The sequence below is a fragment of the Talpa europaea genome, assembly GCF_964194135.1.
Source record: "Talpa europaea genome assembly, chromosome: 12".
In the NCBI taxonomy this organism is placed as follows: Eukaryota; Metazoa; Chordata; class Mammalia; order Eulipotyphla; family Talpidae; genus Talpa; species Talpa europaea.
Window position 1 is genome coordinate 19,444,281 of NC_140079.1, and position 27,558 is coordinate 19,471,838.

General features: G+C 37.3%; 1 protein-coding gene across 1 annotated transcript in view; it reads left to right on the plus strand.

Moving 5' to 3' along the window:
• The window catches only part of CBL (Cbl proto-oncogene), a gene marked incomplete at its 3' end in the record, with an annotated part of 78,260 nt that overhangs the window by 33,075 nt on the left and 17,627 nt on the right, over positions 1 to 27,558 (plus strand). Inside the window, exons 3-9 of the mRNA XM_084251367.1 lie at positions 18,266 to 18,412; positions 20,762 to 20,918; positions 21,696 to 21,817; positions 22,152 to 22,289; positions 24,280 to 24,367; positions 24,693 to 24,824; positions 25,035 to 25,238. Of these exons, the coding sequence (XP_084107493.1) occupies positions 18,266 to 18,412; positions 20,762 to 20,918; positions 21,696 to 21,817; positions 22,152 to 22,289; positions 24,280 to 24,367; positions 24,693 to 24,824; positions 25,035 to 25,238 (988 nt within the window). The remainder of the gene's footprint in view (positions 1 to 18,265; positions 18,413 to 20,761; positions 20,919 to 21,695; positions 21,818 to 22,151; positions 22,290 to 24,279; positions 24,368 to 24,692; positions 24,825 to 25,034; positions 25,239 to 27,558) is intronic.

Here is a 27,558-nt window from a genome sequence, read left to right on the forward strand (position 1 = left end):
TAGGTAGCTGCTGACACTGCTGTAAGGAGTTCATGGGGAAAAGTTTCCAAGTGTGAAATAGATTTGTTTTCCTTGGACTTGGGAAAGTGGTATGAATGCATCATAACTTGCTCTTTGTACTTTTTCGGTCTAATATTGATAGTTTCCATCAAATTTGAAAAATTTTTATCTTACTATTTCTTAAAAAATTTATTTTGTCCCCAGCTCCTTCAAGAGTACTCCATTTGATATTGTCCAGGTTATCTCATGCCACTGATGCTCTGTTCATTTTCCCTAGTGTTTTATTTTGAGTAGTTTCTTTTACTCAGTTTTCAAATTAATCTTTTCTCTTACAGTGTTTAATCTTCTGATAACCTCTTTCATTTTAGTTCTCATTTCTAGAAATTGGATGAGTCTTTTTTAAAAAATGTCTTCCATGTACTTACATGTGTGTTTCTCTACCTTTTTGTACATATGCCATATAGTTAGCAAAAACCATTTTGCTATTTTGTCTTTCAATTCTGTCATCTTTGCCCACCATGAATTTAATACTATTGATTTATTTTTATACTCAGTAAGAGTCTTATTTTCTTTCTTCATTCCATGCTTGGTAATTTTTTATTGGATGCTGGACACTTACTCTCACCTTGTACGTCCTGGATACTTTTGTGTTCTTATAAGAACTCTTGAGTTTTGTTGAGGGACACAGCTCAATTACTTGAGGGGAGCAGCGGGCGAGACAGAATAATTTGATTTCTTTGAACTTTGCTAGGCGAGACCAAAACAACTTCTAATGTAGGACTAATTCTCCTCCCTTCCCATGCTCCCTGAATTACAAGATTCCCCCCATCCCCTATTCTCCCTGTGTGAGAACTGGGGAATGTCCCTGCTCCTTTCACGTGGTTCTGTTCCCAGGCTCAGGTATTTTCCTGTGCCTACCAGGGCTCAGCTGAAGATGTAGAAGTTCCCTCTGTAGCTCTCCGGGGCTTGCACTGGGCTTGCACAGAGCTTGCACTGGGAGCTCTAGCTGCTATGGCTTCCCCAGAGCCCAGTCAGGTCATCTTGATTCAGAGATTCAGAGAGATCCCCCCCCCCCCCTCCCAGTGCTGAGACCTGGAAACTCTCCAGGCACGAAGTTCCTGCAGTCATAGGGCTAAGTGCATTTGTTTCCCCTCTCTCGGGAATCCCGGTCCTCTGCTGCCTGATATGTCCAATGTCTGGAAACCATTATTATGTTTTGTCCAATTTTTTCAGTTCTTTTTTAGTGGGAGGGTAAATCCAGTCCCTGCAATTCCATCTTGACTAAAAGCAGAAGTCTCAGTCTAAAATTTAATTTGAAATTTCCCCAAATTCATATGTAGTTAATACTTATCATGTGCTTACTGAATGCCTAAAAAGTTCAAAACTCAGTCCAGTCAGTCTTCTCCACTCATTCCCTACCTCACCACACATATATCAATTCAACAGTTTTTTTTGCTACCACTGTATGTTCACTGTTGATCAACATGACCTTGGTCATTGTCTCTGTGAAAGGACAGTATTTTTCACTTTATAGATGTAGAAGCTGAGGCTCAGTTAGATTAAGTTATCTGTAGTTAGTAAATACCAGAGCCTTTTTTTAAACTAGTTTACCAAGTGTTTGTTACCATTACTTCATTTGAATGTCAAGGAATGGTGACTATATATTTTATTCCATATTACAGAAATGATCTCTTGGAGGCCGTATTTCACATGTCACATGAAATAATAAACTATACATTCAAAGAAGTTAAAGCGTGTAATTAGGCATCTTTTCTGAACACAAAAATATTCAATAGAGTTTTACCACAGGTTTATGTATTTGTATTAGCAAGAGGATTTCACTTAAAATTTCTAATAGGCCCCCTCATCAGTGTATTTCAGTTGCTTGCCTGTTCTCCCTGCTCTGTCTCTGGCGAATCCTCTCACCCTCCAGCCCTTCTGGCCAGTACCCCAGCTCTTGTATAAAAATAAATAAATCTTACAAAAAAAAATTTCTAATAGGCCATACTTTTGATTCTGCAGGTAGAGAGGATATGAAAATGTCCTTTCTAAGAATCAGCCGTAACTTTCATAAAACCAAAGCATTATATAGAAAAGTAGGCAGTGAATGTCAAGTAGAATGTGCAAAGACTTTTTCTCATCACTTTGCTCTAATAGTGCCAACTGAGACTTGCTCTAAAACCATAATACTTGTGAAGTCTACAACTGCATTTAAATTAGAACATCTTAAAGAACAAGCTCAAAAGCTGGCTACAAGAATGTCTTTTTTGCCAGGCCTTAGTATACAAAGCTTGCTAGAGGTACCTAGTAGTATCCAAGTGTTAGAAGCTCTGTGACAATTACTCCTGGTAACTTGTATCTTTTACTTCCTTTGTATTGAACTTGAATACATATTTTCTTCAGAAAGCTTAAGCCCAACATACTAAATTTGTTAAAGAAATGGAATAAATATCTTTGGTAGCATTTTTCTTTCCTTTCTTTGTTTAGACCCTCCCCCTACTCATTTTACATGCAAAACACTTACCCAGTTTAGTTTCTAAAAATATAATCTACATGATTGAAATTCAAGTTTAAGCATGCAGAGTCAATATTTCTCAACTTGTTTCACTGACTCTTATGGTGCTTTTTTCACATTATTTACAACTAAAATAATTAGTTGAATATTTTACTTTCCTTGTAAAGTTGAGCCAGATAATAAATAATCCCTTTTATTCTCCTATTCTAACTGAAGAGCATGATTTAAAATCCACTTAGTAAAGAAAATCTACTGTTGTTTCTGCTAACACTGAGCTACATTTTCTTCCCATGGACTTTTGCACAGGGTTCTTTAGGCCTATATAGTCACTACATGAAGGTTTATGGATTAGGTTTTGCTTGCAGATCCTGAATGAGGAAGGCACTGCTTTATAGCACAATTTCTCAGTTATTTTTCACTGATGACAAATTTACTGCCAGTGAACATGCAGTGTTGAGCAGTAAGGTGAAGACAGTGTAGAATTAGGTGTTGAGTGCAGAGACTGTGTATGTAAGTTGGGTCGTTTAGATTGGTTAGATTTGCTACCCATGTGGCCTTAGACAAGTTACTTCTCTTTGCCTCAGATACCTCATTTAAAAGCATTTTCATGGGCATATAATCCCTGGTTCCCAGAAAGCAGGACCTCGGGGTTTTTCTTGTTGTTGTTTTTTAAAAATTTATTTATGCATACAAGAACTGGGGTACAGGCCAGAGGTGTGGGGGTGGTGAGAGGATTCACTAAAGACAGAGTGGGGAGCAGAACAGGCAGATCCACTGAAATACACTGCTGAGGGTTGCAGTGGGCGAGATAAGAGAGGTCTGCTGCACCATGTGGGTAGTAGCTCCCTGGCTGGGTATTGAACTCTTGCTGCAGTGGCTGCGGATAGCATCATAGTGCTGAAATTTAGCCCCTTGCACTACCATGGGGACCCTGTTTTTTTTTTTTTTTTTTTTTTTTTAATTCAAGAGTTCTACACTCACTGAAAAATTATGGGAAGGAGAAATGTCATATCCACTGAGATATAAATATAAATATGAATTATACATTAAGAGATGGTTAAATAGTAAATTTTTTGTTTTACCACAATTAAAAAAATAAACATAATTCAAAGGCTATTGAAATTTCCTTTATGCAGGTATTCATGTAGCAGCAAGTAATTTTGAGAACTTGGTCACCATAGACTCCAGCTGAATATCAGGCTGCAATTCATGGGTAGAAGGATGAGCAGGTACACAGACCCCCATATTCGTGGTGTCTTTTGGAGAGCAGTGATTAGATTAGGGCACAGCTGAATCTGCCATGAGACTGGGCTCCCAAAAAGAGACTCTTATCTCTCCAACCCACCACTACACACTTTTCTTTTTATGGGTGTGTGTGTGATGAGTGAGGATGAAGAGTATGCATTTCGGTGCTAACTGTTTACAAGAGTTACTGAGAACCAGCTGCCTGTTACCTAGAGATAGTGGGGGCCCTTGGGAAAATGTTAGGAGAAACCCCTTCTGCCAGAGGGAAGGAGCCCCAGGACCTAGTTATTTCATTGCCAAACAATCCAGAAAGAATAAAACCAGTTAGGAGTTAAATGTAGTAATCCAGGTGAGATGCTGGTGTCTTGGACTAAAGTGATAACTGGACTATGGTGGAGATAAAAGTCATTGGCTCTTAAATAATCATATGGGTTTTTTTCCTGTCCTCCATTGTTGAGGTAAATTATGTTAATTTATAAATTTAAATTATTCTTGTATTGCTCGGATAAATACTAGATTGTATGGATATATATATATATATATGTATTTAACACTTACTGAGATGTAACATTACATTGTGTAACAGAAGTACACAAAATTATATATATATATATAACTATATATAAAATATATATAATTTTTATTTATTTATTTTTAAAGTTTATTTATTTTTAAAGATTTATTTATTTATTTATACAAGCACTGGGTACAGTCAGAAGCATGGCAGGGTGAGTGAATTCACCAGAGCCAGAGCGGGGAGCAGAGCAGGCAGAAGGACCGAAGTACACTGCTGAGGGGAGCAGTGGGCGGCAGGAGAGGTCTGCGCGCCATGCAGGACCCTCCTCCAGTGGCCGGGGAGCAGCCGGATATTGAACCGGCGCCGCAGAGGCTGCGGGCAGCTTCGCAACCCAGCGCTGTGCCACAGGGGAGGCCCTAAAATATATATAATTTTTAAAAGCTTTACTGGATTCTATTTAATAATCATCTAGAACTTTTTCATCTCTGTTAGTAAGTAAAATTGGATATAATTTTCTCTCACGATCTTTGATTATGGAAATAATCAAAATGAGTTCTCTTTCTATTTGTGAACAGTTTGAAGAGATAAAAATTAGCTTTTAAGAGGGCCTCCCCGGTGGCGCAGCGGTTGAGCGCTGGGTTGTGAAGCTGCCCGCAGCCTCTGCGGCGCCGGTTCAATCCCCGGCTGCTCCCCGGGCCCCCCCCCCCCCCCCCCCGCCGGAGGAGGGTCCCACATGGCGTGCAGACCTCCCCTGCCGCCCGCTGCTCCCCTCAGCAGTGTACTTCGGTCCTTCTGTCTGCTCTGCTCCCCACTCTGGCTCTGGTGAGTTCTCTCACCCTCCCGCTCTTCTGACTGTACCCAGTGCTTGTACAAACAAACAAACAAATAAATAAATAAATCTTTAAAAAAAAAAAATTAGCTTTTAAGAGGAATATATAGCAAAAATTCTGTAATACTGTCATGGTCTCAACACACGTGCTTGCATGCATACTGACATGCATGCAAACATGCATGTGTGACTATGCCTGTGTGTTAGGGATGGGTTTGATATCTACTCTATTTAATGGTTTTGATATCCACCCACCCCCGCACCCCCTCTTTTTAAAGGGAGAAATTTCAAGTCTTTTCAAAATCTCTTCAGTTTTTTCTAATTTAAATTTTTTATTGAGAGGTAATAGTTATTGACATATAACACTGTGTAAATAAGGTTGCAGAATGTTGATATGATTTTAAAAACCTCCATTTCATGGAGATATCAGGTTTGATATCTACTCTATTTAATGGTGTTGTTTTACTCAGAGTTTGAAATAGTCGATATCTTCTAAATTTGTAAGTTTTAAGAACAGTACTTACGCTATAGTAGTCACCCAGTATTTATGGAATGAATAAACTAGTGAATATTATTAGAATAGAGTTCATTGTTTTCTGTTACTATCTTATATTTTTAGTTAGGGCTCGCTCTTATTCTGTCAGTGTGTATGCGTTCTGGAAATGTTTACTGATGCATCATGATAGATTTAAATTGGCACATTTATATCCTTTAAATTTCTTGAGTTCTGGTTAAGATACATTTTTTTCCTCAATTTATTATTCTTATGTTTTATTTTCCCTATTCATGAGTATGCCTCTGCCCTTTTAAAAACACATTGACATTTTATCATTTGTATTTTAATGTACTCAATTTAGGGAACATAGTAAATATTGTTTATTTTTGTATAGTGGTTGAAATATGTAAGTTCCATTTACTTTTTCATGTTAGGAAGTATGATAGATATCACTGACTGGGTCTTTGAGCCTAAATTTTGAGAATCTTTTGAAGGAGTGCTAAAATGCTAAATGTGTTTTCATCAAATCTGTATAAAAGACAAGAAGAAACAGATTGTTTCTCAAAGAGGTGATATTACTTTCTGCCTTATGTGAGAACAACTAAAAAATTAGTATGATTTTCTTACAAATATAGCTAGCTTGGGACATTGCCCAGTATTTCCAGATATTGGTCATATGGATTTTTTTTCCTGCTTTTTATAAGAGAAACCTGTTACTGCTGTTCTTTTCTGTCCTTCTGACTGCATTTCACTTAGCCCTCCCCCACCCCCCCCCCCTTTTTAAAGGGAGAAATTTCAAGTCTTTTCAAAATCTCTTTTCAGTTTTTTCTAATTTAAATTTTTTATTGAGAGGTAACAGTTATTGACATATAACACCGTGTAAATAAGGTTGCAGAATGTTGGTATGATTTTAAAAACCTCCATTTCATTTTGATTGTTCTGTGTGAGGAAATTAGCAGACAGTGTCAACAACCTTATACACATGCTTCACAAATCTATAACCCTATCTCCTACCTCTTTCCCAAGCTTCCTGCCAGACGGTGCCATATTAGTATCTCAGGGACATCTCACACTCAACATGTCTGAACACAGAATGTGTCCTCTGGATTGGCAAACCCTCTTCCTCTTCTGTGTTCCCCAACAGGGGAGTGTTATGTAATGAGCACGGCCTGCTGGTATTGATTCTCAGCTTAACTCTTCATGTAGGTTTTTCCATCTATCATAGTGGAATTTATCTTAAAGGATTGTGAGTATTATATAATATTTAATATAATAAAATATGTGAAATATCTGACACACAGTCTTTAAAAATTACTAGCTTTTGTTAACATTTTAGGAGCCTCCCTGGTGGCGCAAAGGGTTGTCTCAGCACTATGGCTGACCCACATGGCGCAGCAGACCTCTGCTGTCTCACCCGTTGCTCCCCTCAGCAGTGTATTTCAGTCATTCCACCTGTTTTTCTCCCCACTCTGTCTCTGGTGAATCCTCTCATCCCCTGTACCTCTGGCCTACACCCCAGTTTATGTATGCATAAACAAAAATAAATCTTTAAAAAACAAAAACATTATTTTAAAGACCCTTTTCCCAGTTCCTCAGACTCAGAGCTGAGTTTAGGTTCACTACCTCCTCTCTCCTTTGAGTCATCTTATCGTCTTCTTTTTTTTAAGATTTGTTTATTTATGCATACATGAACTGGGGTTCAGGCCAGAGGTGCGGGGGAGTAAGAGGGTTCACCGGAGACAGAATGGGGAGCAGAACAGAGAGATGGACTGAAATTACACTGCTGAGGGGAGCAGTAGGCGTGACAGGAGAGGTCTGCTGCGTCATGCATGTGTAGCTCCTTGACAGATTGGGGATCGATCTCAGGCTGCAGAGGCTGTGGATAGCTTCATAGTGCTGTGCTTAACCCCCTTGCACCACCACGGAGGCCTCATCCTAGCTTCTTGATTTTACTTTGCAGTCTTTCTCAAATCTGCATTATTTTACTTAGGCAGGCCCCATTACCTTTCTACAGCAATGTTTTACTAACTGGTCTTGCTCCTTTTGCCATAACCCCCTAATTCATCTTGCATGCTGCTGCCATTTGTAGACTTAAAGCACATTTAGATGCCCCTCTCCGGTTCTGCCCACCACATTTGTCATTTCTCTCATACTGGTAGTTGCAGCTCTGCATCTTGAGACCTGTGCTTTCAGCTTTATCACGAGCTGTTATGATTCTACATTCTGAGCTCTTCTCCTTATTTTCATCATTTCCTTGACCTACAATACCTTTCCTTTCCCTATTGCCTATTGAAATCCCATCCATTCTTTAAAGTCCAGGAGGAGCCTCCTAAATTGTGCTAGTTTAAATTAGTGATTCTCCTGCCTATACTCTTGTGGCACTTGATTTTTATTCTAGTACTCACCAGTGATTACCTCAGTTTGTCAGTCTCCTTTGATAACTGGATGGTTAGGTCCAGGAAGATTTTTTCCTTTCTCTGACATTGTCTTAATTTATAGTCTCTTAATAAAAGTATATTAGATTTGATAAAGCACAATTAACTAAATACTGAATGCTAACTAAATAACTTAAATACTAATACCAGAGTTATATAGAATCTTGAACTTGACGATGGTTGTTTTCATAGAAATATGTATTGAAAAAAATGGCAGTGATGAAGATTTTGCTGGTTTTGATCCTTCCAAGCAGTCCTGTATTTAAAAAATATATACAGAAAATTCCTTTATTTCCCAAATTTTGATAGTAGTAGCAAAGTTCAGTAGCTGCTGTATTTGTTCATAGTATGTTTAAGTAGAAATGGCTGATATGTCTTATACTCAGGAGTTAAATAACTAGATAGACTTTCTACACACTTGATTAGATTCTGTCTCCACAGTATATATTTTATGTAGTTATACATTTTAAAATTTATTTTTAAGTTTATGGGATAAGGCTTCTAAAAGGTGCTTAATGGTTTTTCTCATTTGTTGAGGGGAGGACATGAAATGTTTTGGAAATTTTTGCATTATATTACTGATGTGTTTATGTATCCTTTAAGGAAATGTATAGAGAAGTAGTAATCATTTCTCAGGGTAAGTAGCTGTGGACAAATGCTCTTGTGTATGTTTTTCACAACATGGGTTGAGTAAATTGAAAGGTTATTTTGAAACAGAGAGGTCTGATTCTTGAACTATTTAGGAAACTATGATAGTACCATAAATTAATGTAGCTTAGTGAACACTTGCAAAATATTTGCAATGATTTTAAGCTATTTTTGTTTTTTTTTCCCCAACCACACTAAAAACCAGAGTTCTCCTCAATTGTGTATTCTTTAAAGAGACTGTATCACATAATTATTTAAAAATATTGACTCTAGGGGCCTCCCTGGTAGCACAGGGGTTAAAGTCCCTGTACTATCAAGCTATCACCAGCCACTGGGCATGAGTTTGATCCCCGACCAGGGAGCTAAACCACATGATGCAGCAGACCTCTCCTGTCTTGTCCATTGCTCCCCTTAGCAGTGTATTTCAGTAGATCCACCTGTTCTGCTCCCCACTCTGTTTCTGGTGAATCCTTTCACCTCCCCCAACCTCTGGCCTATACCCCAGTTCTTGTATGCATAAATAAAATAAATCTTCTTAAAAAGTTAGAATGTTGACTCTTATATAAGTGAACTATTTTACATGAGTTAGGAAAGAAAGTATATCTCTGTGAAAAAATATTTTCCAGCAGTAACTAACTGTGGAAAAGCTATGATAAATACTCATTGCCTTAACCAAGTTGTCAGTTAACATTACCAGTGATGTCTTGTGGACATCATGTACCCCCATATGGTGTACTTCTGTGGTATACTGTCCATAGACTCTTTTTTTTTTTTAGATTTATTTATTTATTTATACAAGCACTGGGTACAGCCAGAAGCACGGGAGGGTGAGAGAATTCACCAGAGCCAGAGCGGGGAACAGAACAGGCAGACAGACAAAATACACTGCTGAGGGGAGCAGAGGGCTGCAGGAGAGGTCTGCGCGCCATTTGGGACCATCACCCAGTGGCCGGGGATTGAACTGGCACTGCAGAGGCTGTGGGCAGCTTCGCAGCCCAGCGCTCAACCGCTGTGTCACCGGGGAGGCCCCTGTCCATAGACTCTTAACCCCAGTCAAAATGTGAGAAAAACATCAGCTGAACACAAATTGAAGGACATGTTATAAAATACCTCAGTAACGCATCAAAAATGGGAAGGTTAGAAAAAACAAGGCAAGACTAAGTAAGAAACTTTCACAAACCATAGGTAACTAAGACTTCATGACAGACAAATATAGTATTCCTTGGCTCCTGGAACAGATAGGATATTAATGGAAAATACTGGTGAAACCTGAATAAAATCTGGGATTTAATCAATAGTACTATACTGAAATTGGTTTCTTAGTTTTGACAAATGTGCCATAGCAATACAAGACAGTAATAGTAAGGAAAAGTGAAACTGAATGAGGGGTATGTGAGGATGCTGTGTACTATCTTTACAACTTTTCTCAGAATCTAAACTTGCAAAATAAAGTTTATTTTAAAAATAAATAATACACTTCCTATTGAGTTCTACAAATTTATTGAATGTCTGCTAAGTTCAAGGCACTATGCTCATTATTGCAGGAGATAAAATGTGTAAGACACCTTCCGTGTCTCTACACTTAATAGTTATCATCCAGTCAGGGAATAAGACAGCTAATACAAAGTGGACATGACGAAGCTTGTACAAGTAAGAGAAAAATACTATGGGGAGGAAAGTATGAAGTTGGAGAGTGGACATTGAATAAAGACTGGTGAATCCCCTTCAACCCTCACCCCCTACCTTCACACCAAGGAGATAATATGGAAATAAACTTTGAATAGGATGGGCAGGATTTCAGTAACTGTAATCATTGGAAAGGAAATCTGTGTCATAACTATGGGCTCAGACTTTTGATTCAGAAAAACCTGCTCTGCCACTTATTAGCTCTATTAACTCAATTCAGAAAGACCTATTCTGCCACATATTATTTAATGTCACCAAGTCTTTATGCCTCATTTGTAAAATGGGATTAGTAATTTCTATTTCAAAGCATTATGAGAATTATGTAGTTTAGCAAAGCATCTGATACATAGTAAGCTCTTAATCTTAACTATTAGAGATGGAAAAAAGCATAAATAGCTGATAAAACACTATCATGGAAGGCCTAGGGCCTGGAAAGTATAGACTGGAGAAATACTGAGTATAGTAGTGTATGTTTAGAAAGATGTCTCAGAGCCATATTGTGTATGTTTTGATTCATAAGTTAAAAGTTGCAACTTTTTTGGCGGTTATTCAAAAGTCATTGAAGATTTTCATGAAGGGGAATAGGAAAGTGAGGTTTTTTTTTTTTTAAGATTTATTTATTTATGCATACAAGAGCTGGGGTACAGGCCAGAGATGCGGGGGGTGAGAGGATCCACCAGAGACAGAGAGGGGAACAGAACAGGCAGACTGACTGAAATACACTGCTGAGGGGAGAGGTGGGCAAGACAGGAGAGGTCTGCTGCGCCATGTGGGTTTCTCCCTGCCCAGCCAGGGATTGGACTCGTGCTGCAGAGGCTGCGGATTGCTTCATAGTGTGGTGCTTAATCCCTTGAGCCGCCAGGAAGGCCCCGAAAGTGAGTGTTTTAAGACCAGTTTGATATGAGGGAAATGTTAAGAGATTTTCATGTGGGTTGCTGCCAGTTATTTGATCAATTAGATTAGTGTCCCTTTAGCTTTAGAATGCTATGAAATAGCGCAGAATGCTCTTGGATGATTAATGTTACATGATTATAATCTGTTGCCACATAATTTGGGAGTCTACAAGGCACGGCCATGAGTATCATATGAAATACACTTAATATGTGTTTTGTGAAAAAGGTCATTGATATTTTTAGATATATTGGTCTAGAACTCCTTTCATAGGTGATGATTTTGGTTTTGCACTTTTTTTCAGCAGTTTAAGCAGATAAGAGTTAAACAGTACTTCATTGACTTCCTGTGAAGCTTTGTTGAAAGAAGTTCCGTTGTATCTATTTTTAAAGCTGATTGCTGTGAGCAGAGGATGCTGCTATTGAGTTATAAATGTCATCTCAGTATGTCCTCACTCAGCATTCTTTGGATGGCACTAGTGTTTACTTATCAGACTTTCAGAGTTTAATGAATTGGAAACAGCACAGTAATCACTGAAATGATACTAGTATAATTAATTTATCATTCTCTATATGGGTTCTTCAGCCCACACCATGACTGAATGGCAGAAAATGGGTTATATTGTGACCTCATTTGGTGAATATTTTACTTCATAGTGATACTGTGTAATACTGTGTAGTTCATTGTATTAAAGGTGTTAATCATTGTTAATTTTACTTGCTGGCAAATACAGGATTATTTGTTCCACAAATACTTTTAAATGGCATTCAGTCTAAATTATTGGAGTTTTTTCCCCAGTTTCAAAAATAGGGACATTTTCAGTCTTACAAAAAAGTATAAAGAATTTTATAGCATTCGTGTGCCTATCACCTAGATTCTGTAATTAACTAAGTTGTTGGTTTAAAAGGGAAGTTCTGCTTTCTTGTCTTTTTTAAAATCAAACTTCTAGTCTTTGAACCATTTTCACATGAGAAAATATTTTGAAATTTCTTTGATGATTTTTTAAAAGATTTATTAATGCATACAAAAACTGGGGTCTAGGCCAGAGGTGGGGGAAGTAAGAGGAGTCACTAGAGACAGAGTGGGGAGCAGAACAGATGTATCTACTGAAATGTACTGCTGAGGATGATACAGGAGAGGTCTGCTGTGCCATGTGGGTTAGTTCCCTTGTCGGGGATCAAACTCATGCCCAGTGGCTGGTGATAGCTTGATAGTCCTGAGACTTTAACCCCTGCACCACTGGGGAGGCCCTTCTGTGATTTTTTTGATATATCTGTGTTATTTCTTCAGAAATTATAAAATTCTTCTAATGAAACAATTTACTACATGTTCTAAGATTTAGCAAGACCCTAGTGTGAGAGTAGATTATTTTAGTTATCTTGGAGATGAGACAGTCTTCTTTACTATTATCATATGTATGTTCACGTACTCCTCTGTGGAGAGAATAAATAGAGTATACTTGTCAAAGGATTTGTTGGTCAAAATGGAGTTTAAAAAAATTTCACTCTAAGTGTGAATATCTTATTAATAATACATTGGATTGTTTTGTAAGTCGTTTTCTTTCTTTTTTTTAGAGGACCTTAATCTCTTTCTATTTATTTCTCAACAACCGTTTTCTTCTTAACTATTACTACACTTCTAAGGGATGAAGCATTCTCATTAAAATAAAAGAGTGGTTCTACTCTACTCATGTTAAATATTAAATACATTTTAATATAACGGATTAACTTATCTCTCCATACTATGTACTTTCTTCCATTTCCTCTTTTTCTACAAACTATTTTATGACCAAGAGTTGCAAAACAGCTTGTTTTTCAGTATTCTCTGTACTTGAGGAGCTTTATTTGAGTTTTCTGTTTATCTCATATTCAAATAAAGACTAGTTTTTAACTCTCTCTTTCTTGGTCTATTAGATATAGTGACTGTAATTCTTGTCAAGTTGTATTTATCTTTCCACTTTTGATGTGCATATAATTGCTTGTTTAATTTTTAGTATTCTCTGTATTAGTGACATGTAAATTTCAATCCCTTTTAGCTGAGATTATACATGGAAGAACATATACCATTTGTTCCTAGGTATAAAGGAATATTGGCTTTTCGAGTAGGATGTAAGGTAAGGGCCAAGAACTGACACCAGCCTTGAACTAAAAAAAAAAAAAAAAAAAAAAATGACTCTACATACTGAATCAGCATTTGTCTATGAGGAAGTTGTAAGAGAAGAGGAAGATGGACGCTATGAAGCACAATTTGCTTTTATTTAGGTTTATATGCTTAGAGTTAAAGATAGTACAAATGACCTCCTTCAAATACTGAGTTGAATAAAAACCCGTACTTGCTGCTACTGGAACTTAAAAGTTTTGTCTTCCTGGTGTTTATGAAAAATTAGACAGTTGTATTTCTTTGTAGGTCTTTGTGGAGAATTGTTGGAACATTTTGTATGAATTGAAATAACTGCTGACAGAATTTTGAAAAGCATTGCTTACCTTTAATAAGCCTGTGTTCATCATGCTTTATTGTTCCAAGTTTACACATTTAGATGCATTCTGCTGATTAAATTTCTCCTAAGCACCATGGTAGACACTTAACCTTAAGGCTAATGCCTTGAAATATTATTGAACAAAATTTCAACCCTGGTCAGTTATAAAATGCTCTGACCTATGAGCTTTTATAGATTGTTTATTTCCTTTTAAGAAGTGTGTTGCTTGTGGTGCACATCTGTAGTGGTTTTGCAGAATGTAAGCTGGTTTTTTTTTTGTTTTTTTTTTTTTTTGGTTTTTTGAGGGAGGTGCAACTTGTGAGTCTAGCAAAGTGTCTTAAATTGATTTTCAGTAACTATTTCAGTCAGCAGTTAGTACTGCTCTTAGGTTTCTGGTGCCATTATATCCTTGTGGTCAGTAACTTTGTCTTTTCTGTGGCTTACTTCAAAAATTAAAAAAGCTTTCTGTCCATTATTATCTTGGTATGTATATTTTATCTGTCATCCAGCATAGCACTGTATACTTGGCAGGTTTTCAGTGGAAATTTTTTGAAGAGTCAAAGATGCCGACATGACCTGGTCATCACAAGACTCACTTCCTGTCTTCACTTCAGACTTAACTTAAAAATCAGCACTCACGTTCCTAATACCACCATCTCTAAAACAGCCACTCCAACTTGACTCTCTTCTTACTCTTTGTTTTTTTCCAAAACACTTTCTCCTATCACCTGATACTCTCCTATAGGAATGTAAATGCCGTAAAATGAGGAATTTTGTTCATTGTGATATCCCTCCCTGTGCCTAGCACACTCAAACACAGGCACCTACAGTAGGCACTCATATATAATTTCTGAAGATACGGTGAAGGTGAAAAATTTTGCCAGCTGCCCAAGCGGATATAAATACACATCGGAAATGAATTCAGCCCTCGTGTACGCAGATAACTACAGTACAAGATGGGTTCAGATGACATACAACTGCAGTGAAAATGCAGAGGGTATTTTAGAGGCTTATTACTTCCAGCTGGCTTGTTAAGAAATTTAAGCTGGGTCTTTCAAACTAGGAAATAGATAAACAGAGGCTGAGAGGTAGGGAAGTGAATAAGGTAGAATGTATAAGAAAAGGTGAAGTGTTCAGTTTGACTAAAATATACTAGTGAAGGGCTAAGAATTTAGTTAGAAAGGTATGTTAGATCAGATCAGTGACAGTCTTAAGACTAAGTTTGGATTTTGTCTCTAGTGGCACTGTAGAAATTGTTCCCCACCCTCCTTTAAGGACAATTATTATATATGATAATTGGACTTGTATAAAAGAGAACTTATATATAAAAGGACTGAAAGTAAGGTAGCAAGGAGTTTACATTGGAATCATAAGATAATTTAGAGGTAGTATTGACAGTTGACAACAAATAGTAAAATGACAATGATATGAAGAAGTAAAATGGAAGAAGCCAAGATGATTCAAGGTTTTGAACTTGTGGGATGATGTTGTTAAAGACAGAAATAGGGAACATGAAGTAAGAAGATTTGAGAAGGATTTGTTTTAATTTTGAACATGTTGCTTTGAGGTACTAGCATTTGAATGGAGAAATGTGGTAGGCAGTGGGAAAGCTACCAAATCCTAAGACTTGGGAATCTTTTGCAAATAGTTTTTGAAGCCTTGAGATTGCAAAGGAAGAGCCAGGAGAGTACATGGAGAAAGAGAAGAAAATAACAGAGAACAAATTATTGGGACTTAGCTATTAAGAGAATGGAAGAAAAGCCAAAGGAAGAACAAAAGCAAGTAGGAGAAGCAAGGGTATACTCTGGAAGAAACCAAGGAAAGATGTTTTCAGGAAGATATAAGATTCAAACCTGTTTCTTCCAGAAAGAGTTCTCTTGTAACCTCAGGAGTGTGATATGTCTTTTTACCATTATACATTATTCTGCTATACCTTTTAACATAGTTTCTACATATAGTAGGTTCTCAGCAATTTACCATGTCTTAAAGGGATAGTGGACTTTAAGGATTAACATTTGGCAGAGTGTTATATAAATATTGAGGTTCATTTCACTGTGAAGTCCAGTGTCCTGAAGAGTTGAAAGTAAAGTCTTTGGGATAATTTGTACTTTGCAATTTTTCTACCAAGTTAATCTGTTGCAGATTCCCTCTGTGATATATCCTTGAATTTTTTTTTTGTTTCCTCTTTAGTAAAATAGTAAAAAGTCCTAGCCAGCAATAATTGAAGGGTCTCAAAGTGCAAGGAGGAAAATGATTAACATAGTTTAGGGATTGGATATGTGCTTGTGTTTTTTGTTCACTGAATTAATTATAGCATGTGGATTGTCTTGGACTGTCTTGAAGAAATATTACTTTTATCACTTTTGTAGGTGCTTTGAGAAAGCAAATAGGAATCTAGAAAGAGAATAACTTGTTACAAGTGCAAGAAGACAGATATATATATATATATTAAAGATTTATTTATTTATACAAGCACTGGGTACAGTCAGAAGCAAGGGAGGGTGAGAGAATCCACCAGAGCCAGAGTGGGGAGCGGAACAGGCAGGCTGATGAAGTACACTGCTGAGGGGAGCAGCGGGCGCGGCAGGAGAGGTCTGCGCACCATGTGGGACCCTCGCCAGCGGCCAGGGATCGAACTGGCACTGCAGAGGCTGCGGGCAGCTTCGCAGCCCAATGCTCAACCGCTGCGCCACCAGGGAGGCCCGAAGACAAATATTTTTTAAAAATGAAGCTGAATTGTTGAAAAACTGACTGGAAAGATTTCAGCAGCATTTTGCAGAAGAGTTAAGGCTGAAAAACTTGGTTACTTTGGTGCAGCATTTCCAGGAAAGATGAGGATGGGATTGATGATGGCTCTCCAGTATAGCATAAGAAAAGAAAATAGGGCCTCCCTGGAGACCCAAGGGATTAAGCCCCGCACTGAGAAGCAATTTGCAGCCTCTGCAGCAGGAGTTCCATCCCCGGCTGTGAATCCCAGCTGGCCAGGGAGCAACCCACATGGCACAGCAGACCTCTCCTGTCTTGCCCGCTGCTCCCCTCAGCAGTGTATTTCCTGTTCTGTTCCCCACTCGACTCTGTTGAATCCTCTCGCCCCCCGCCCTCCATATCTCTGGCCGTACCCTAGCTCTTGTATGCATAAATAAATAATCTTTTTTTAAAAAAAGAAAATAGTATCTCTGTTAAGGAAAATTTTAGCAATCATATTTGATCATGAGTTGACTTGAAATTTTTTAGTCCACTTGTATGACAGTACACTTTTGAATACATAAATACTAATTGTTGAGGCAAGCAATAATAAACAAATATAACTAGTAGGTGTTTTGATGTAAAACAGTATCTAAACAACTTTATTTTGTTTTGTGTAACAATATCATTAAAAATAACAAAGATAATCTGATGAAAGTACATATCTAAAAGTACAGACATCACTTGGTGTGTTATATTGGTACAGTGTGGCATCTTTATAATCCCTCTATTAAGCAGAGGTTATTAGACTAAAGTTAACCAATTGTTAAAAACCAAGGAATAGGGCCTCCCCGGTGGCGCAGCGGTTGAGCGCTGGGTTGTGAAGCTGCCCGCAGCCTCTGCAGCGCCGGTTCCATCCCCGGCTGCTCCCTGGCCACCAGGAGGAGGGTCCCACATAGCGCGCAGACCTCTCCTGCCGCCCACTGCTCCCCTCAGCAGTGTACTTTGGTCCTTCTGCCTGCTCTGCTCCCCACTCTGGCTCTGGTGAATTCTCTCACCCTCCCGTGCTTCTGACTATACCCAGAGCTTGTATAAATAAATAAATAAATCTTCATAAATAAATAAATCATTAAAAAAAATAAAAACCAAGGAATAGCATGTATACTTACGGTGAAATTTTTATGTGATTTGGATATTAGCATTTCTTTTTTGGTAAAGGAAAAGGAGTTGCTTTGGTAAAAATTTACCTCTTTTAAGGCCTGATCTCATGAAAATATTTATTATGTCTGGATATTTAAATAGTCCTTATTGAGACTTTTAAGTTTTAAAACTTGAGTGAGTTATATATGATTTTTAAAATTTAGAATAGTTTATATTAAGCAGGATGTATATTTTGCCTTTCTAACATTTCTTTTTTGAGTAGTAGCAGTGTACCAATTCTTGCACTTAATTTATCAAATTCTCTTATTTGTCATAGTGAAAATACATTTTTCTTATTTACTATGTAACAGCAATTTGAATGAGAGAATCGTGGACCCAGTGAATGTCAGTCTGTCTTCCGCGTTTGCATCTTTCATAGGATGTTAAAACAAAAACAGTTTCTGAAGCCCTTCTGAATAAAGATAACAATACTACAGATTATTTAATGTTGTCAATAGCTCTTTCCTTTTTTCTCTTCTTCCCCAGTTTTATGTATCTTTTACTAGTGTTGGCTAGAAAATATGTTTGAAAAGGTTCTTTGAAAGTGTATTTTAATGTCATTAATTCTACACCTGGTATGGTGAATTCAGTACCTTTAAGTTTTATGTGTTTTTTTATTATTGCGTTTCTCATCTTTTATAGGCGAAACTTAACCAAACTGTCCCTGATCTTCAGCCACATGCTGGCAGAACTAAAAGGGATCTTTCCAAGTGGACTCTTTCAAGGAGACACATTTCGGATTACTAAAGCAGATGCTGCTGAATTTTGGAGGAAAGCTTTTGGGGAAAAGTAAGTCTCACAATAATAAATTTGAACTATGGAAAATTGAAGCTTATGTTGTAGTTTTTTGTTTTTTTTTTTTTTTAATGAATGAAATACTTAAAACTTTGGAAGACAGAAAAGTCATACTTGTGGGCCCTCCCTGGTAACACAGGGGTTAAAGTCTCAGTGCTGTCAAGCTATCAACAGTCACTGCAGCATGAGTTCGATCTGTGCCCCCGCCTCCCCCCTGCCACGGAGCTAACCCACAAGGTGCAGCAGACCTCTCCTGTCTTGCTCTCTGCTCCCCTCAGCAGTGTATTTCAGTAGATCCATCTGATCTGTTACCCACTGTGTCTGCTGAATCCTCTTTCTCCCCACACCTCTGGCCTAGACTCCAGTTCTTGTATGCGTAAGTAAATGAAAAAAATCCTTTTCTTTTTTTTTAAAGTAGTACATGTGTACCTACTTTCTGGCTTTTGTAAATATGGCATTGATATTGAGTGCTTTTTTTTGTTATCTTCTTTTCCTTGACCATAGCAACCTTTAAAAAAAAAAAGAATTAAAGCTTTGTAGATTCAGTTGAAACCCCAACTCTTTGATTGAATCTGCTTCTCTTTCCCCATCAATTCTGAACATTTGTATTTCAAGTTATTATCACAAACAGTTCTGCAGTGAACAAAATTGTATTTGTCTTCATATGTAAGTAAGAATATCTCCAGAGTTATATCTGTCTAGAAGTGAAATTGCTGAGTCAGTGGCTTTCATAACTCATGCTTTGCCTAAGCCTAATTGCTTTCCAAAGTGGTTGTACCAGTCAGTATATGTTCCTATAAATGATGTACATGAATTCCAGCTTCACAGTTTGGCTAATACTAGTAATATGAATTGATATCATATTTTGCCTTATATTCCTGATGACAAGGGAAATTGAGCATCTTTTCACATTTAGGATCAGTAAAGATTCTTATTCTGACTTGCCTGTTCCTTCTAGTCAATGGCTTATTTTTCTCCTGCCTTATATTGTCGTTTGATGTTCAGAAGTTTTAAATTATGTAAACAGTTTTTTGCGGCAAGTTTATGTTTTGAAGTTTTAATATAAATGTTATTATATATTTAAATTTTATAGTAGAAAGTAGTAGAAAGTACTACTAGAACAAATAGATTCTAGAAACAAATAGTACTACTAGAACAAATAGATTCTAGAAACAAGTCGATACCTTTTTTATCTAAAAAAACAATGTGTTTACATAGAAACTTATGGAATAATTAGCAATGTCTAAAACCTATTTGAAAAAAAAAACCTATTTGAAAAGGATGGAAATAAGTTCAAATTTGTTTCTCTAATGTAATAACTGCATTAGAAAAGAGTTTAAAATGCCAATATCCCTATTTTCAGATAGCTAAATATATAAACATTTCAATGACAATGATATTATAGGTATTCTAATTATTTTTTATATGTGTGTAGAACTGGGGTGTAGGCCAAAGGTGCGGGGTTGGGAGAGAATTTACCGGAGACAGAGCAAGGAACAGAACGGCCGATTTACTGAAATACACTGCTAAGGGGAGAGTGGGCAAGACTGGAGAGGTCTGCTGCACTATATGTGGGTTAGCTCCCTGGCCAGGGATTGAACTCAGGCCATAGAGGTGATAGATTGTACCCCTAGGCCACCAGGAGGGCCTTACATGCTTTTTAAAGGTCAGTTTGAACATAGGCATTCAGTTAATAAAAGTCTGACTACAGATTATGTTATTATATAGTCACAGATTACATTTATTATATAAAAAGAATGACCTCATCTCTCCATCTCTAATAGAATGAACATGTGAAGAAAGTTGAGAAAGGGAATTAATTCATGATTTTTGGCCAAACAATAGTGGAAAAAGACTTGTCAATTACTAATTCACTCATTAGAAAATTAATATATATGGGCCTCCCCGGTGGTGCAGCAGTTGAGCGCTGGGTTGCGAAGCTGCCCACAGCCTCTGCAGCGCCAGTTTGATCCCTGGCCACCGGACGAGAGTCCCACAAGGTGCGCAGACCTCTCCTGCCGCCTGCTGCTCCCCTCAGCAGTGTACTTCGTCAGTCTGCCTGTTCTGCTCTCCGCTCTGGGTCTGGTGAATTCTCTCACCCTCCCTTGCTTCTGACTGTACCCAGTGCTTGTATAAATAAATAAATCTTTAAAAAAAAAAAGATTAAAAAAAAGAAAATTAATATATAATTTACTTTCTGTTCTCAATCCAAAATATAGCTCAGCTTTAAGAGAATTGACATTGATATTGAGAGCTTTCTTTGTGAATCTTGCCCTTGATTATATCAATGCCAAGAGATATTTGTTATCTCACTCTGTGCCTTCTCACCCACCCTCACCTCAGGACGATAGTCCCTTGGAAGAGCTTCAGGCAGGCCCTTCATGAAGTACATCCCATCAGTTCTGGGCTGGAGGCCATGGCTCTGAAATCCACTATAGATCTGACCTGCAATGATTATATTTCAGTTTTTGAGTTTGACATCTTTACACGACTCTTTCAGGTAGGATACTTAAAAGTTGACTATTATTGCTACTTTTTTTCAAGAGAAAGCTTTTTTAAAAATAGCATTTGGTATTTTGCCTATTATAAAGGTAAAATTAAAACTACCTTGTATTCATGTACATATATATTGTATATATTGATTAAAATAACTGCACTCTGCTTTCTTCCCTCACATGATCTATTATTAAATATTCTTCTTTTGCATCATTTTATTGGTTGTAGAACATCCAGAAAGTGGTTATATTTAATTAGCTTTCTGTTATATATTTATATATACTTCCAATTTTTTCTCCTATTGTATTATAATTTTTATTTATTTATTTATTTTTTTATAAATTTTATGTATTATAATTTTTAACAGTTAATATTGAAATGTATTGATGCTTCATAAAGAACTCATTTTTCTAAAAATAATGTGTGTTTATATACCACCTTGCACAAATCTTTAATTGGAACTTTTTAATTGTATGCAAAGGTTCTGTCCTGTTTCTCTGCTTTTTCTTTGTTGTTGTCTAACCTCACTATTGTTGGTTAGAGTTGCTTTAAAATTTCTTTAATTTTATTTTGTTAAGTTTCTCTTGATAAGCATATATTAATTTCTTAAGTTTTCAAAGTCCTTATCTCCCAGGTATGTTTGTCTTCTTTCCCTTAAAGTAACAATAAATTTAGAATTTAGAATTGAGAATTGAAGTGATTTTTCCTTTTGTTCTTCCTTGCTCTGAGGCTGCTTATATGTCTTGAACCAAATGGCCTGATTGATCTCTTGTTTCTTTAGCCCTGGTCCTCTTTGCTCAGGAACTGGAATAGTCTTGCTGTGACTCATCCTGGTTACATGGCTTTCCTGACGTATGATGAAGTAAAAGCTCGGCTCCAGAAATTCATTCACAAACCTGGAAGGTCAGTGCCATGAAACAAAGAGGTTTATACTTCTGAATTTTATTTTCTTGTGACCTTTGCTGGAATTAAGGAAACATGATCTTTTTATTCATATTCTAGTGATCACGATTCTGCAATAGGATTGATGTCTGTTTATTAGGGGAACTGACTTTTTCAGATATGCTTTGATAAATCCTTATAAGCCACTTAAGTATTAGACATGTATGCCCTTTGCTTTTGGATTGGAGTCACTGAAAAATCTATTATTGATGGTCCTTTTGATTTTTCTTTCTGTCTTGTCTTCCATCCTAATTGGAGCACATATATCAATGATTCTGTTTATCTCTGTTTTCAGTTACATTTTCCGGCTGAGCTGTACACGTCTGGGTCAGTGGGCCATTGGGTATGTCACTGCTGATGGGAACATTCTCCAGACAATCCCTCACAATAAACCTCTCTTCCAAGCACTGATTGATGGCTTCAGAGAAGGCTTGTGAGTTCCTACTGTTTACCATCTGCTAGAGTGTATGAACTTAGAGGCTATAAAACTTTATCATAAATTACTTTATTCCAAGTTTCTTCTATAAATTAAGATTCAGGACTCATTAACAGGTCACTGATTTGACCTTCAGATTCTGTAGAACTTTTGTTTTTATTTAGAGGGGATTCCTTGAGTGTAATTATTTTTCTCTACTGCTTCAGCTACTACCATGAGTAAACTTTTTCTTTTCCAAATGTTTTTCAGTTCTATATTTGATTTTAAAATAATACCAATTAGTAGAAAAATTTACCAGTTATTTAAATAGGCAATGTTAGAGTGATTAGATGATATTCCTAACAACAGCAGGCCTAATGACCTTCATCCTAACTTCATTTTGGTTCAGCACCATTTTGTCAGCTTTATAATAACCTATGCTAATATTTATGATGAAATTCTTATTTATTCTAGAATTGCTATTCCTTTGGGAATACAAATTGATTATCAGTTGGTCAGCTCTAAAAACACTAACATTTGACCAAGTATCAGAAAACTACTTGTGATTTAAAATGATTTAAAAGAAAATCCATTTTCCATTATACATCATTTTCTGTTTTCTTTTCTTTTTTTAAAGATTTATTTATTTATGTATACAAGAGCTGGGGTACAGGCCAGAGATGGAGCAAATGCACTTTAAATTAAGAGTTTATACTTTGTGATTTGGATCCCTATATTAAAATATGGGTTTGTGGGCCTCCCCTGGTGGCGCAGGTGGTTGAGCGCAGTGCTGTGAACCTGTCTTCAGCCTCTGCAATGTCGGTTCAATCCAAGCCAGACGGCGAGCCTTCCACATGGCATGGCAGACCTCTCCTGTCTCGCCCGCTGCTCCTCTCAGCAGTGTATTTCGACTGTCTGCTTGTTCTGTTCCCTGCTTTGTCTCTGGTGAATGCTCTCACTCTCCCACACATCTGGCCTGTACCCCGGTTCTTGTATAAATAAATAAATACATAAATAAATCTTAAAAAAAAATAAAATAGGGGTTTGCAAACTATGGCCTATAGGCTAGCTATTTTGGCAAAGCCTGCATCTAAGAGTTTTTCTTTTTAAAGTATTGTTTAAAAAAGCAACAATCAGGGCCTCCCTGGTGGTGCAAGGGGTTAAGCATCACACTGTGAAGCAGTCCACAGCCTCTGCAGCACGAGTTCAATCCCCGGCTGGCCAGAGAGAAGCCCGCATGGCGCAGCAGACCTCTCCTGTCTCTCCCGCTTCTCCCCTCTGTAGTGTACTTTAGTCAATCTGCCTGTTCTGTTCCCCACTATGAGTCTGGTGAATCCTCTTACCCCCCCGCATCTCTGGCCTGTACCCCAGCTCTTGTATGCGTAAATGGATAAATCTTTAAAAAAAAAAACAACAATCAAAGAAGAAAGTGTATTACAAGACTTAGGTGACTTACAAAGCCTAAAATATTTACTATCTGCATTTTTTTTTTTTTAATTTGCTTATTTATACATGCTCTGGGTACAGTCAGAAGCGTGGGAGGGTGAGAGAATTCACCAGAGCTAGAGCAGAGAACAGAACAGGCAGACAGACAAAATACACTGTTGAGGGGAGCAGCGGGCACGACAGGAGAGGTCTGCACACCATGTGGGCCCCTCACCAGTGGTTGGGGATTGAACCGGTGCTGCAGAGGCTGTGGGCAGCTTTGCAGCCCAGCGCTCAACCGCTGTGCCACCAGGGGAGGTCCTTTACTATCTGGATTTTTATAGAAAAAGTTTGTCAACCCCTTAATTGAAAGGTAGAACTTGTGGCATTGTGTTCTGGGGAAAAAACAGCAGTCTTTGGAGAGTATCTTCTTGGAACTTTCTGTTATTTATTTTTCTTGAAGTATTAGTGAGATTTATCTTTGCACTAACAAAAAGTTGCCCTTTTAGAATGAGGGATTTCTTAGATATCATTTGTCTGTCTTAGCAAGTAGTGATGAATAGGCTTGTTACTCTTTGTATAGCTATTTGTTTCCTGATGGACGGAATCAGAATCCTGACCTGACAGGCTTATGTGAACCAACTCCCCAAGACCACATCAAAGTGACCCAGGTGAGTTTTGTTTTATATTATAACCATATCACTCACTAGAGACAATTTTTTGTGTATACTTTATGGAACTGACAGAATGATATTAGATTAATTTATATATGTGCAGTTTCTCTTTAAACCATGCAATTTAAAATAGAATCAATACCAGGTGCTTTCTAGCTTATTAAGAGAATATAACCACTGTTGTGACACTTGCATAAAAACAACATTTGTATTGAGAGTAAGTTTTTATTTTCCTTGTTTTTATCATTTAAGGTGTCATTCATTCATTCAACAAATAATCTGCAAGAAGCTGAGTAATCTCTTAATTTTTTTTTAATCAAAGGAACAATATGAATTATACTGTGAGATGGGCTCCACATTCCAACTGTGTAAAATATGTGCTGAAAATGATAAAGACGTGAAGATTGAACCCTGTGGACACCTCATGTGCACATCCTGTCTTACGTCCTGGCAGGTATGGATTCAAACCATACAATTTCTGAGTAATGTAATCACTCTGAAGAACTGGGGTTATATATCTTTTATAGATGTATAGGAGAGTCTGGTATATGGGCGAGGTTTTAAACTTTGAATTTCTTTTTTCATTTGTAGGAAATTTATTTCCTCGTGGACTGATGTTTTAAATCACATATGTGTCTGTTACCATCTCCTATTTCCTGTGCAGGAATCAGAAGGACAGGGCTGTCCATTCTGCCGATGCGAAATTAAAGGTACTGAACCCATTGTGGTAGATCCATTTGATCCTAGAGGAAATGGCAGCCTGTTGAGGCAAGGAGCAGAGGGAGCTCCCTCCCCAAATTATGACGATGATGATGATGAACGAGCTGATGATTCTCTCTTCATGATGAAGGAATTGGCTGGTGCCAAGGTAAAACTGCCGTTTAAAAGACTAACAGAATCCATTATGAGTTGTGTTCAAAGCAATAGAGCAATTAATGACATTCAAGCTACAAGGAGTGATAAGGGCTAATATACATTTCCTGTGTAAGAGGTATCATGCACTTTGATTATTTTGACTCATACAATCCTGTACTCATATAACTATGAATAGACACTAATATCGTTACTTAATATTTCTCCTCTTTATCCTTAATGCCACTGCCATATTTCAGGCTATTATCATCTGTTCTACCACACAGTATTTGATCTCCAGTATAAACCTGATCACTGCATTCCTTTGCTTTACATGCTTTGCTGACTCTTTACTTAGTGGATTAAGTGCATTTCTCCTTCCTTCCCGTTTTATTTATTTATTTATTTTTAATGGAGGCATGTTTTATTTATCTTTTTGTTTGTTTGTTTGTTTATACATGCACTGGGTACAGTCAGAAGCACGGGAGGGTGAGAGAATTCACCAGAGCCAGAGGGAGCAGAGCAGGCAGAAGGACCGAAGTACACTGCTGAGGGGAGCAGCTGGCGGCAGGAGAGGTCTGCGCGCCATGTGGGAGCCTCCTCTGGTGGCCGGGGAGCAGCCGGGGATCGAACCGGCGCCGCAGAGGCCACAGGCAGCTTTGCAACCCAGCGCTCAACTGCTGCGCCACGGGGGAGGCCCTCCTTCCCGTTTTAGATTTTGTGTTCCCACAACACCAAATCACTAAAAATTTCTCCATGCTTGTGTCATTGTAGTTCCTATTTAATTTGTATTTCCTGGGAAACCTTTCCAGATTGTACCCTGCTTTGTTCCACCCCTAGCTCACACTATAAATATGTTGGGGAACTGGAACAATCTGTTCATATAAACTAGATCTGCCCAGGTGTTTCTGGAACTCTGTGACTATCTGCCATAGAACTTACAACCTTGTAATATTTTATCGAAAGTCCTTCCCTTTGTAATATAAGTTCCTAGAAGGCCAGAGCCATATTATTTGTAATTAGTTACTCAAATTTGAGCCTATGTAATTACTTGAAATGTTGGCTTGGCAATTGAAAACACTTCATAACTGGAATTGATACGTTGATCTATTCTGTATCAGTAATGGACAGTTAAGGAAATACTAGTTGAATGGTACATTTTTGGTTATTTGAAGTTGACAGTAGTTTGACCCCTCATAACGGAGTCTTTGGTTCCATTTTAAGAGATTGCTTTGATCTGTAGGGCAGTTTTATGTTTTTATATAGATTGCTATTTGCTTATTCATGGAAATTTACTGTTAATTCTTGGAATATTAGGGAAACTAATACTTTCAATATATGTATTTATTTTAATTTCAAATGTGTGTATTCATTTGAAATCAAAATACCCTTTTGTCTTCATGACAGAGAACATGCATTGTTCTAAATTACTGGGTTCCTTCAGTGCTGTAGGACTTCAGAGAAGAATGGCATTCTATCTATAGAATGCCAATATGTGTAAGCTGGGAAACAATATGAATGAATGTCCATATCTATAGACATGTTTCCTGGCTTACACATATTGCAAGTCTGTAGAGAGGGTAAATTTCTAGCAGTAGAACTGCTTGATGAAAGGTATGTACATTATATTCTTTGATATTGTAGAAGGACATAATTAGGGAAGGGGCACATAGGAATTTTGCAAAGACAAGTGGTATTATATTTCATTTCTGAGCTGAATGGTAGGTAGGAAATGGGTGTTTTATTTCATTATTCTTCATACCTTATACTTACATTCTCTACTTTGTATGAATAAAATATTTGAGTAAAAGTATTTATTTCTGTATAGATACTAAATTTTTTTGATCTATAATCACTCTCAAAGACATTTGAGACTATGAAAGTGCCTATTTCATCACATCATGGTGGTTATTTGTTGTTTGTTTTGTTTTTAATATGGGGAATCTCCTTTTTTAAAAATCCAGGTGATAAATGCACATGACTTTTTTAAAGTTTAAGAGAATCGCTAAAAGGCCTACGGAAATAACAGCTTCCTGCTCCTCCCCCCTCCAGCTCCTCTATGTGTCCCATTCAGACTCTTTAGTTCTTAAAACTGTTTCTTACCATATGCTTATACTGCTTTCTTCAGTATTAGTTACCTGTGCACTTCAGGGATTAAAGAACAGATTTAGATCTATTATTTTCCTCCTTTTGATGTTATTTGAATAATTTTTGGCTAAATTATTATGCAGTATTTAAGTGATTTTGCTCCCTACTATGCCAAGTTATATACAATAATAGAATTACTTTTGCTTTCTTACCCAACCTTCTGCTTTTCCTGGGATTTATTTTTATTT